The 13,409-nt window shown below is 38.9% G+C and overlaps 1 protein-coding gene across 1 annotated transcript; it reads left to right on the top strand.

Moving 5' to 3' along the window:
* Window positions 1-11,443: 11,443 nt before the first annotated feature.
* On the top strand, window positions 11,444-12,318 carry LOC116245135 (uncharacterized). Its single transcript, XM_031616820.1, is given in 4 exon segments — window positions 11,444-11,641; window positions 11,796-11,948; window positions 11,951-12,188; window positions 12,191-12,318. Coding segments are annotated over 4 exon segments (717 nt in total).
* The last annotated feature ends 1,091 nt before the right edge of the window (window positions 12,319-13,409 follow it).

The raw sequence follows: 13,409 nt of genomic DNA, 5'->3' as shown, positions 1-13,409 counted from the left end.
TAACACATGAGGACCAGCTTGAACAATAACTAAATGGTAAACTTCGAGGTGATAATGACATAAAAAAGGCTTCACTTAAGTCCAATAAAATAATTTAATGAGTCAATTGCTCAACAAGTTTTCACAATTCATATTTCCAGCTTTGATATACTGGCGATTGACTCGAGGGGTAGCACATTCTTGATAAACCGTAACTTAGAAGTGAGTTCGAGCCAGCTTAGGATGTAGTATACAGAGACCATTAAAAGTGCTAAACTATGGCAGAATAGGCTGCTGGTAGTTTCTCATCGTAAAGGAAAGGGCGAGATGAAGTAGATTGCAGGAGATTTTGAAGATATGATTAATAGAACATTCACCAGAGTCAGGATATCCTTTCCAACAACTACAAATATAGAAGTCCATACCAAACACTCAATCGCACTCTAAAATTAATCGATTTAGAAGATAGCCGATGCTTCATTTATATACAACCCTGATTTACATATGCTGTTTATTTACAGTAAGTCTTCATAAAATTATTAATATAGCCCTGCCAGCCATTTTTTGTAGCGTTTTAATTCTTCAATTAGTTTAAAAATAAATGATACATGTCAAATAGCCAGGCTTAGTCGGCATTTTCAGTATGCCTCATTAATGTCGTAAATAATTTGAAAAAAAAAAAGAGGATATATGTATAGAGGAGGTTCCACCACAAGAAAATACTCTACCTTTTTAACCAGGAGAAGAGTTGTTATAACTATCTCTCAAAAAATACTCATAGGATATATTGACAATATGTGCTCTGCCTATGTTTAGTGATTAATAATAAAAATTAGATAATAAATCAAAATGTAAAGGACCCTCGCAGAATAAAGCTCCGATATGCAAAAATAATACGACCTTTCATTGCATTTTCGGGAAATCAAAAAATTTAAATCAAAGAGCATATCTTGTATTGAGGTTTACTAAAATTTCCTCTATGCTGGCACCCGAGAATTTCTTGCCTACGCCTATTAAATAACCAAAAACCCCTAAACGTAGGAAATCGAGCTAGTAAACGAAAGATCTTTTTTGGCTCAATGCAAATCGGCCTTTCTAATAGTCGCCTCAGATAGGTTTTTAATTATTGTACCCCATCAAGAGCAGCAGTTGATTCGCCTTTGGAACCGAGCTACCCTGCAGGTTGCTCACGGGTACTTTGGCCATGAGAAACAGATAAGCTCAGTCGTCTTTTTAAATGACTCCACCCGTTTCGCCAGCAGTAGCTATGATGGGACTATAAGAGTTTGGAAAATTTCAGATGATGCCATCTAGGATCGAGAAGTCAGCAAATACGTCGGCACGTTTGGACTGCTGACCTTGGTAGAACTGGATTCTGCAACTCTTGCCTTCGGCGGCGACGATTGTGTGATAACCATTTGGAATTGGGTGAATCAATCAGTTGTTAAAAAGATATTCGCCCATCCTGGATCTGTAACCAGCCTTTCTCTCTGCTAAAGAGATATGCTATACTCAGTGGGGGCGATTCAACTATAAAAATATGGGAATTGAAGGCGATGAGGGCATTTTTAATCTCAACAGATTGCAACAATTTCAAAAATCATCTGCCCAGACGGTATTCACCTAGCACATCACTGATCGATAGATACTAGCCGTCGACTCGCAGGGACATACCTATCTCTTGAACAATAAATCTGAATACAGCTCGAGCCAACTTAAAATAAGCTATACTCAGGCAATCTCCAGCATAAAATTGTGGAAGGATCGGCTATTTATCATAGTCAACTGCAATGGAAAGGGGGAGCTTAAAGAGATTGCCGTCGACCTTCAGTAGCTTAGAAATAACCTCAAATCTAAGAAATCAGAAAGTCATCCGAATTTAAAAATTCCATTAATTTAAATGAGCCAACCAAGCATCAACATCTCTTGGAGGAATTTAAAATTGACTGATCCTAGCTCAGGAGCTGTCATTTTGAATGGCTTGAACGGATCGGCTGAAACTGGCAACTTTTTATCCATTATGGGCCCTTCTGGTGCTGGCAAATCTTCATTACTTTCGATCCTAACCTGCAGACTAAGAAGGGATAATTCCAAGCTCCAAATCGAAGGAGAGGTACACATTTATTCATTTTAGATACTGATGAATGGAGAAACATATAGTCTTTCTGACTTTTCCAGCATCGCGGCATATGTACAGCAGGATGACGTCCTTTTTGGTACCCTAACAGTGCGAGGTAGCATAATTCTAAACTAGAGACGTTTGCTTTCCAAGCCATGCTAAAGCTCTGGTCCTCTTCGCCACAGGTCCAGCAGGAGAAGTGCAATTAGATGCTGCAAAAACTCAATTTAATTGATTGCGCAGATACCCTGGTGGGAAACAGCCAGTTCAAGAAATGCATTTCCGGAGGACAGAAAAAAAGAGTGGCTATAGGAGTGGAGCTTCTCTCAAACCCGCAAATTTTGGTCTTCGATGAACCCACTTCGGGCCTTGATAGCCACAACGCTCTTAACATCACTCGCCTCCTCGCCAAATTAGCCAGATAATAAAATAAACTGGTGATTGCCACTATTCATCAACCCAGTACGCTTATCTTCCAAGGAATGGACCAGCTCTATCTCCTCAAAGCTGGAAGGCGTATCTATCATGGAAAATCGAGCCAAATTGTTCCGTATATGTAGTCTATTGGAGTCAAGGTTAACTATCGCATGAATCCTGCTGATTTCTTCATGCTTGAGATATCGGCCCTCAAAGAACAGTCAGGCTACATAACACCGATGACTAGCTAAAGCTATGAAAAAAACTTTGCTCCTGTCGAAATTAGATCGTCTGCATAACTAGCTAGTTCCAAAGCAATAATACTGTAAAAGCACTAACAAATTAATTAGGCACCGTTTTGGAAGCAGTTTTGGCCCTTATTCGATAGAGGGTTCAAGAACTTCTACAGGACTCCATCTAACCAATTTAATAAAATCGTCATTGGTATTCTGATTCCCATTTTCTTCGGTCTTTTATATAAGAACCTTTTAGGCTAAGTGCCTGCAGTATTTGACCAGTCATATCTCATAAATATCTTCTGCTTTTTATTCATGGGACACTTCGTTATCTTCTCGATGAACATTTACGAGACTGCTTTAGTGTGTAAAGATGATATAATATAGTTCCAACTGAAAAGTAGATCGTTTGTAAGTAAGCTGGAAGCAACTTGTACTCAATTATTGTCTATTTTTTGGCAAAATTCTCAACTGAACTTTTCGGATGCATAATTCCAGCAATCACGAGTGGATTAATCATCTTTTTTGCTGGTGGACTCAACTTTATATTCAGTCATTTCGCAGTATTTAGTAATTCTATTATAATTTAGTGGGCATCTTTATCCTCCTGGCTATTTCAGGCTTTCTTTTTGGATAATGTATGGAGTTCTCAACAAAAGCTCCTAAAAGCTATCACCATTCTTCCTCTTGCAGTTATCCCTATGCTTACCTTTGGGGGCCTAATTATCAAGATAAACGATATGCCTGTATACTCCCAGTGGCTGCAATATCTTTCCCCGCTTAGGCACTCCTTCATCATTCTTTTCCAGGATCAGCTTTCCACCCCAAACATGGCTTCCTTTCAAAACTTGAACTTGCCCGTCCTATACGGATTAGATGGTGATCCTTATGTTGCACTGGCATGCTTAATTGGACTCACAGGACTCTACTTAGTTTTATCTTTATTATTATTGATAATCTTGAAGAAAAGGATTTGATTGTTCATTCACATATATCTCCAACTTATCAATTTCTATTGATTATTGGTTCCATCCAAGAGTTATACTGCCAACTTTGATCAGTTATCTTGAGCTTATAATATCTAATATCAGTCGATTGTACTTATTTTAGCGATGGAGAGCAATGCGATGAAAATCCTTTTTAAGTCAATAATGAAAAATCCTAGCCCTGAGCAATCGCGTGACATGGAACTCATACACCTTATATATCCTATCACTAAATAGGAATTATCAGTGCCTGTGCGAAACAAAGGCTGCAATGAGACGAGGGTTTGTGTTTGGCCTCTACAGTCGTTGATGAAAGAGGTTTAGGAGGAAGCCTTGAAAGGAAATTTCCGCTAGACTTTGAACGAAGATTTGTCCAATAACTATTTCACCTGCAAAATGTGTGCGGAAGATACTAAGTTTGCAAAGCGCAGCTATCACGACTTCTACTATGATAAAAAACTCGACTATTTGATCAGAACTGCCAAGATCAAATACGTTGAATCCTATAATGACTAAAAAGACTAAAAGGTAAGGGCCAGATTATTCAAAAACTTCAAAAACGCCAAATTGTAAATCCACAAGGGAGGAGGTGTGATTCTTGAGTATAAAAAGAAGATCATGGATGAAGTGAAAGTAACATATCGGAGTGTAGTCTTCGAGGATACTTTGTCCCACTATTCCGAGCAATTAATATTTAATCCAAAGGATTACGCAAGGAATTTATCGGCCTTGAAGATAACACAAAATTTAGTGCAGAGGAGAATAGGAGATTCTATTGATCGAGGCTTTCAGGAGGTCTCATCAACTTATTCCAAAAAATACCAAGAGCACCTTGAGAAAAACTTGTGCAGCATGGCCATTACCACTCTAAATGAGCATGTAGCGCCCATGATTAAGTAATAATTGTATGCTGCCAAAATAGTGGCAAACCAATCCATCCAAAATAGGAAAAGCTTCGAACTTTTAGTCTTTTACCCTCGATCCAATCTCACCCAAGTTTATACATTTGATGAGAAAGAGGACATCGTTAATTCTTGCAGTAAGGAGACTATGAAGATTTGCAAAATGTCTAATCATCGAATTCTTCTATATACGTCTGATTACACGTACATCCTTAAACTAAAACCTGCGAAATAAAGCTTGCAGAAAAGTCAGAGTTTTAGTTTCAAAAGGACCATTCTAGTTAATCAAAAACAAATCCCCGTTGAAGATAATGTTGAAGTTCAGTACCTTAAACAATGGGAGTGCTATGAAAGGTGCGAAGAAAAATAAAGAAAATTCGATTCAATACGGCCAGTGATTTAATCACCCACTTTGCTGGCTAACCCTGCAAATAATGAAGAGCTATTTGTTTTTGGAGGGTCAATACAGGGCATAACCAATTCATTTGTCTACAGGGTTGAAATTATCGAAAAAACAGCTAGATGGGTTCGGCAATCATAGCCACTAGACTGCGGGTCTTCTCACTTCCAGCTATTAGTGTAGCCAGCCCAAATATTTTTATTAGTCTTTTAGGAAATTGGAAAATAAAAATAGCCTTTATTTAAGCTAATCCTTAAAGAACTATAGGTTAAGGAAGGTCAACTCCTGATGAAGAATAGCATCGACCTCAATAAACAAACAAAAAGTAACTATCTGCTTCCATTGCGGGCCAAAGATAAGGAGTATATCTTGGTTGATTTGACTAACAAATAGCCCATGCTATATCTAGACCTCGACAGCCGTGAGATCATTCAACGGACTATTAAAGACGATATAAGCAAATTCATCAAATAGCTCTACGATATCCGCAACCAAAAATCAAACTTCTACTCCTATCCTGTGAGTAGTATTACTCACAACCAAATAAATTACAATATCCTCTCATACAGCATCGCCAGGCACACCTTCAAGATACTTTACGGTTGCGGCGATGAATGGATGATATCTGAGTTGTCGCAGACCCTTCTTCATGATTGATATATTGCATAAACCATATTCACAATCATACTCACGACACTTTCAAATAAATAGTAGATGCTGTGAAGTAGGGCACCAGCTATTCGTCTTTCAAATCAAGCCAAAAGGTATCCTAATTGACCCTCAGTCCGAATCTGATTATCTTTGCGATATTTGGAGGCATGCGGTCCCAAGGGAAGATTTCTCTAATATGCCTGCAAGTGATTTATTTAGTAACTTGTACTCTGAGATTAAGGGATCTTTACATGAATGCGTTGGGATACTACAAGCTTCCTCTCTCTTCCTCATCATTTCCGTTTTTATGCTACAGCGAATACATCACAAGAACATTTTTGCTCATTAGTGGATATTTATGGATTATAAAGTAAGTGTTAATGATTAATAAATCACTCATTTGCTTTTCCTTCTTGGTTCTTCTTTATGCCTGCACTTGACTCCACTATTTTGTGGATTTCCTCCAGCATGTTGTAGTTGGAGTTGCTGAGGTCATCCACCTTTATGTTGTAGCACTTGTAGCCATTACTCTCGAGGATGCGCTATCTGAACTGCGATTTGAGGTTGAGGGAAGTCACTCCATCCACTACCTTATAATGGTGGCTGTTGTTGATCTAAACGATTATCTTTTGGTCGACCAGCACGTCCACCATAAAGTATTTAACTAAATAGCATGGAACTTACTGGGAACCTCAGTTAGAATCTGTGCGCTGCAGATAAGCCTCATGGAGTTGGCAACATGCAGCTGGCAAGTATTCTTATTCTCTTTTATTCTTCCAAACGATCTTTAGTATTATTTTCTTAAATCATATTTCTGGATGTGTATATTTTTCGTCTTAAGTATCTATCTGAATGACAGTGCTGCCTTCTGTAACTCGGCTCCTCCAACCTTCTGCTCTGCAAGCAGGTCATCAATGACGAAGTGGTTGAAGGTCTAAATTTATTTGTAGTTGTCTCCCTTGCTAACGAATTAGAAATAAGGTATCCAGAACTATGGGATCCAGATATTGGCTCTAAAGAATAGCTTGGAAACGTATTTGAATGTAAGGTTTGGAATTTACTGCATGAATAGCTTGAGGCTGCGAATATTGAATTCCTCTGAGATATTCTATTTTCTAATCATAAAGATATCTACAAGGGTGCAAAATGCCCTGAAGCGAAGATAGGGATTGCTGAAATTGTTATAGATGTGGATTACTAGAGATTTCATGTTACCTGTTATTTAACTCTGAACGCTGATGTTATGAAGGAGGTTATTAAGAAGTTTTGTATGGTATTTTTTCTATGCCTTAAACTTAGGTAAGCTAGTGTATATCAGATTTAGGATCTACTTTTCTTTTTGATGGTATACAGATTGCATAGGAAATCGCGAAGTAAAGACAAGCATAAAATCCAGGTCTTTTTCAGGAATTCTTTTCAATTTGAGGAGATGATCTAAGACGTAACGTAAATGAGAGTAGTTTTTATCCTCCATCTTATGAGCTTGGGCTAAAAAGTATATTTTTAGATAGATTTGAATCATGTTTTAGTCCAAATCTAAAAGATAGCAAGTGCTATTAAATGCTTGAGCAAAGTCAATTAGGGTCTTTCTATAGCTTTCTTTGAGCTGTGCTGTACCGCTATTCACTTTGGCCTCCTCATTTATGAAGAATTTTCCCCATTACGAGAAGACTTTATACAGATAAGTGCTTTAGAGGCTGGAGAGTTTTTCACTTAAGGCCAATACGCCTATCTAGCACTGGATGGGTTTAAATAAATGCCAGTTCTTATACACGGCATCTGCGTTTATCTTCTGAACTGCAAACTCTGCCCTTTCCTTCATATAGCTGCTTACCTTCTCATCTATATTGGATCTTTGGCATGAAGGCATTCCGAGCAGCTACCTGCAATCATTTATACTTCGCGATGTCAAATCTGGTTCTGTCTTGGGCTTATTTGCTTTAATGAGAGCCATGTAGAATTGGTTGATAGACCTTCTAAACATCTTAATTAATATTATTATTCAAAACCACACATTTGTCTTCCTTATTGCTAAGCATTTTAGAATGCTCACTTATCGATAGAAATAAAGGATTTTAATATTTTTAAATCTTTAAGCTTTCATGTTTGTATAAGTAATGAAAATCTCGTAAAAAAATCCGGAGAATTCCGAAGCATTATAGCCCCAATAGTTACGTGAGTTATAGGCAAAGAAAAACTTCTATGTGGGGATAATATCTAGGCACCAAGACCTCACTCCTATCATCAAAGAAAAGCAGCATATCTTGGAAAGCTTACGAATCTCCAACCATAAGCTTCTCTCAGAAGTTGCACACAGAAGCAAGGATCTGCTAGAATTGAGAAAACGACTTGAATAGTATTAAAAGATTGAAGAGGAAGTCACAACGCTGGAAGATAAGTAGAGGGACATGGAGAGTCAATATGAGGACTACTCCCAACTTAATGCCAAGCTAGATAAATAGTTGAAGGTGCTGCAGGAAGAAGCTCAGATCATCAAAGGAAAAACCATCATATAGTACAATAAAATTACTGAGGTTCGGGAAGAAACCGCAACGCAGATCAAACAAAAGGAAATCCTTGAAAAGCACCGTGATGAACTCAAGAAAGGGGTTTAAAATTTGAAGAAAAAGATACTGTCTATGAGAGACTAGCAAAGAAAGAAATAGTTCAGTAGGTATAGAATAGACTAGCCTGACATGTAGAGGGAGATTAAAAATCTGCGCCTGTAAATACAGTTTAGGAAAAGCGAACTGGAGGATCAGATCAAAAGCCAGTAAAATGGGCTCACAGAGTAGGCCTACAACGATATACTGAAAGAAATCGAGCAATTAAAGAAGGAAAATATGAAATTTGAATAGGTGAGAAGGCAGAACTAAAAGATGATGAGCGAAAGGGCAGCCCTAAAGGAAAGGATCAAATTCCTGGAAAGCGTAGATATCGAATTCATCAACGAGAAGAAAGTGCTATTGGGTGAGCTCAATTAGAAATATAAACTAATTTCTTCCCAAAAGCAAGCTGAGTTTATCTCCTTAGCCAAGAAGGAAGAGTAGCTTGCCGAAATATAGAAAAACCATCCTGAGGGTCTGAGTAGCCTTAAAAAGAATGCGAAAAAGAAAAGAGAGCCCAGGCATAAGTCACCATCAAGGAAAACGAGGGAAATTGTATAGTAGCCTATTGGAAGATAAGTTGAGTAAAAAACCGCCAAATTCAAGGGACACAAGCTGAAGAGAGCTTTGCTTATAGTGGTGGGGTGTCTATTGGCCTTCGGACTAGTGCTCAATCACTATGTTGGGTATATAATCTGACGAAAAACAAGGATGTCTTGAATGATTGAATGGATCTATTTTTAATTGAACAACCAAAAATATGCATTCAGCTCGCTGTGATATTGAAACTTATGAATATAATTGTTATGTTTGGGGATTTTATTAAGATATTGGCCAGGCAGTTTAGATTCTGGTTTAGATTTATTTTTAGCCAATATAAAAAGAAAAATCACTCAGCTGTGACCGCATTTTATCTTATAGCCTTGTGGGAGGAGCAAATCTTCGGGATGATCTTGGCCGGCAGAATTTAATTATATTTATTTTTATTTCTCACTGCTTTTAAACTCTACTTCCTATTATTCAGCAAGATCTAAGTACTCTTGCTCTTCATGATAATCACTGAATGCTTATTATCCTCGTTGGGTGCTCAAGACATAGAGTTCCCCATCTAATTGAAAGGTAATGCCGCTCTGGGATGGATTGACAATTATGCTATCTTTGACCTGAACCAATGTCCCAAACCTCGATCTATTATCCTAAAGTAGGAAATTCTGGTTTTAGGCATCGTAAATGATGTTAGCATGGTGTCTCTCCACTGAAACATCCTCTGAAATATTGACATCGCTGCTTCTGTTTCTGCCCAGCGACACTTTCTCACTCTCTGCAAAGGAGATTATGTGGAATGTTTTATTGTTCTTCACTTTCTGACTCACAGGCTCTAAAACAAGGTAAGGGGTGGCTATTTTCGGCAGTTCAAAAGTTTCATATATTTTGCCGTTCAGCTATAGAGTTTCTTTGATAAAACTCTTACACATTTCGCAGCTAGGAGGAGAGCACTTAACAGTTAAGCCAAACTTTGAGTTGATGATATTGAGCTTGCTAGCCTGCCATTCTTTGAAGCACTGAAGGTGAATATGCTTCACCGACCCCGAGCACTTGCAAGGACTAATTAATGGATTATCGATTTCTGCTTACTGGAGGCAAACCCTACAGGTTTCCTAGTTTTCATGGGACTATGTCCAAGGCAAGGCCTCTAAGTCTTCGTTTTTGGAATTTTCAACTTTCAACTTAGTAGTAGCCTAATGATTTAATTTGCCAAGTTTTTTTACACACTTTTTGAAAGTACCGAAATGAGAATCTTCAGAGGGGCCAGATTATTCGGTTACTATTTGCCTGATTTGAACTATTTCTTTGCCCAGCTTGATGATATCTTTTTATTTTAGTCGGTATTTCTAAATGGTGGAAGTGGTACGCGGTTAGGCACTGACTTAACAACAAGCCACATGTGTTTCTCCGGACAATCCATTTCTTTTAGTGGGACGATTGGTGAGATTTTGTAGTAGTTGGGCCTGCGCATTGCGCTGAATGAAGATGTTGTAAAATTCTAAATGAGTAAGATTCAACCTTGAGATGTTGGACGTCATTTTAGATATTGTTGACGCTTTTTCGGTGTCTTTCATTAATAAAGAGGCTGTTGGAGTTGATATTGAAGAGATTGTGCTTGATGTCCATGGCCTAAAAGTCGAAGAGCCCTTTCTAATAATCTTGCTGCCAGATGCAATTAACGATGTTTCTATGTCATTTAGGAGCTTACAAATCGAGTACTTAGCCCATTTTAGTCAGTTGCTCCTCTGAATTCGGATTGGTATAACAATTCCCCATTAAAAACAATAAATTTATAACATCAAAAACTTGATTTAAGCTACAAGTAGAATTTACGGCTAATAATTATATTGTGATATGCGAATATTTTTACTAAGGGACTCTAGGAAGGCTATAATGCTGTCCTTGTGGACAAAAATCACTACAGCATGCTTTGAACGGATTTTCGAGTATTTTTATTAGGAAAGCCATTGAAAACAATATAATGTTCGAAAAACACTTTCAGTAAAGTATGCTGCGTCGATACTCCAAACCTTAATGTAAAAATGGCAGCTTAAGCAGTTATTAGATCACCTATTTAGTTATTGTTGCCTTTATATAAATTTGGCACTCTTTTACTTATCCCATGATGACTCATATAAGCTTAAATCAAATCAATTAATATATTCAAAGAAGCCCATTACGAAATGAAGGGTGTTACAATCGATAAATTGGAAAGGAAGTTCACGAAGCCCAACTCTATATCGTCATGTCTGCGTTGCTCTATATGCATGGATCCTTTCTTCATGCCCACCAGGTTATTCTGCGGGTAATGCCTCTCCGATTTAGCCACACCTTCTGCTACGAGTGCATCAATAACTGCATGAAAGCAAAGCCCAACTGTCCCGTATGTCGAACTCCCATCGCGAGCAAGAATGTGGGGAAGGATCTGCTGGCGTTCAATATCATCAATGAGCTGGAGGTCTTCTGTCTGTACGAAGAGTGCTCTTGGCGGGTAATCATGGACTGACTCAGGGCGAGCTGGCACTGCTTTAGCTTCATCTCGAGCACGAGTGTCTGCTGCACTCATCCTCATAGTCAAAGAGACATAAACCCAAGGTGGAGATGTCGCTGAAGCCGGTGGACGAAGAAGTGGAGGAAAAGATCAACGAAAACATCAAAAAAGGGTGCTTAATATCGAGGGCCATCATGAATGACGATTCTCTCAAAGCAGGAGGACGATTTGATATCGCTGTCAAAATGCTTAAAACAGAGAGCAATTCAAATACTGTAGAAAATACCGTCAAGGGAAAAAGGAACAAGGCAAAGACAAATGAAAATATTGATACTGCGAATAAGTAGCAGGACAATTTTGATTATTTGATGGAACTTTACGACTGAGGGAATACACTAGAATATATAGCTGATATATAGCTGTATTAACGGTTGGGTTTAAATAATAATTTGAATGAAAAAGGGTGGAGCTCCCAAATCCAAGCAATTCAATGCTAAGGCTTTCGAAAGGCCAGGACTCACTGAAGAGGAAGTACTCGAAATCAAAGAGGCCTTCGACCTCTTTGACACTGACGGTGGAGGTTCCATCGATCCTAAGGGTATCCATCAAATCATGTAGAACTCAAAGCTGCCATGACTTCGTTGGGCTTCGAGTCGAAAAACCAGACCATCTACCAGATGATCGCCGACCTTGATGCTGACGGCTCTGGACAAATCGACTTTGAGGAGTTCTTGGAGCTGATGACTGCCAGAGTCTCAGACAAGGATACAAGGGAGAACATTCGCAAGATCTTCAACCTTTTCGATGATGAGAAGACCGGCTTCATCTCAATCAAAAACTTGAGGAGAGTCGCTAAGTAGTTGGCGAGACCATTGATGAGTCAGAGCTGCAAGAGATGATCGAGAGGGCAGATACCGATAACGATGGTCTAGTTTCTGAGGAGTAGTTTTACAACATCATCACCAAGAAGACCTTCGCTGCATGATAATGATAATCCATTCGTGATATATTAAGACTAATGATGGATAACCTATAGATGCATCAGAAGATGGAGCTGTACATCTTAGCGATGTTGGGAGCAGCTGTGACGACCTCGTTCTCGGCTACACAGTCGTGCCTCTCCGCGTCGTACTTCGCTCCGTTGGTGTTGCAGTTTTGGCAGAGGTTGGTGTCCAAGTTGAAGTATGGAACGTAGGTGTGACAGGAGATGCATTCGTATCCATCGAAATATGGTTTGTCCTTGGGGCAATCCTTGATCTGAGGGTATTTTTTCTTATTGTTGTTGTAGTTGTCTTGGAGCTAGCCGATAGAGATTCCGTTGTAGATCAGATTATCACTGCTCAGACTGGTCTGGAATGTTCCGTTTGCCATCTTGGTGGCGCATTTATGAGTGTTGGGATCGATAGTTGTTGAGGGCTGCAAGTACCGCACTTGAAGGTATCATAGTTGTAATGTGATCCATTCGGACATGACTCACAGTCAAAAGTGTTATTGTTGAAGAACTCTGTTGTTGCAGGGCATGGATGAGAATTGGTGAGGTTCTTGCGGGCTGCTGTTAAGCTGAGTACACGGTCAACACCAGCAGCATCTCCAACAATCCAGTCGTTATTAGTCAAGTTAGGATAAAAGTTAGGCTTGGGTTAGCATTTGTTAGTGGTCTTGCTATAAAGCTCTTTAACAGTGCAGTTAACACAAGTTAATGTCTTCAAGTTATAAAGAGAGTTCGGGCAAGCTTCGCAGTTCTTTCCATCAAACAAAGGTTTGGATGCATCACAAGGTAATGTTGGTAAGATATTCTTCGAATTTTCTTTTGCGATATTGGCAAGAGTGTAGTTATCTACTTCAAGGAAGTTGTTTGATTTTTTAATTGCGTCGACGTTTGTAACAGGAACAGGCTCAGTGCAGCCTAAGGTTTACAAGTTATAGTATGTTCCGGTGGGGCATGATATGCATGCAGTCTTGTTCCAGAGTGGTTGTCTGCGGGCATGGCTTTTTAGGGTTGGGGATTTTAGCATTTGCAGAGTCAGTATTGTTAATTGTGCCGTTTCCTAGTTCGATATATTTTAAGCCTTTAAG

The sequence above is a fragment of the Nymphaea colorata genome, unplaced genomic scaffold (assembly GCF_008831285.2).
Source record: "Nymphaea colorata isolate Beijing-Zhang1983 unplaced genomic scaffold, ASM883128v2 scaffold0528, whole genome shotgun sequence".
NCBI classification, from domain to species: domain Eukaryota; kingdom Viridiplantae; phylum Streptophyta; class Magnoliopsida; order Nymphaeales; family Nymphaeaceae; genus Nymphaea; species Nymphaea colorata.
This window is presented reverse-complemented; position numbering and strand designations above follow the sequence as displayed.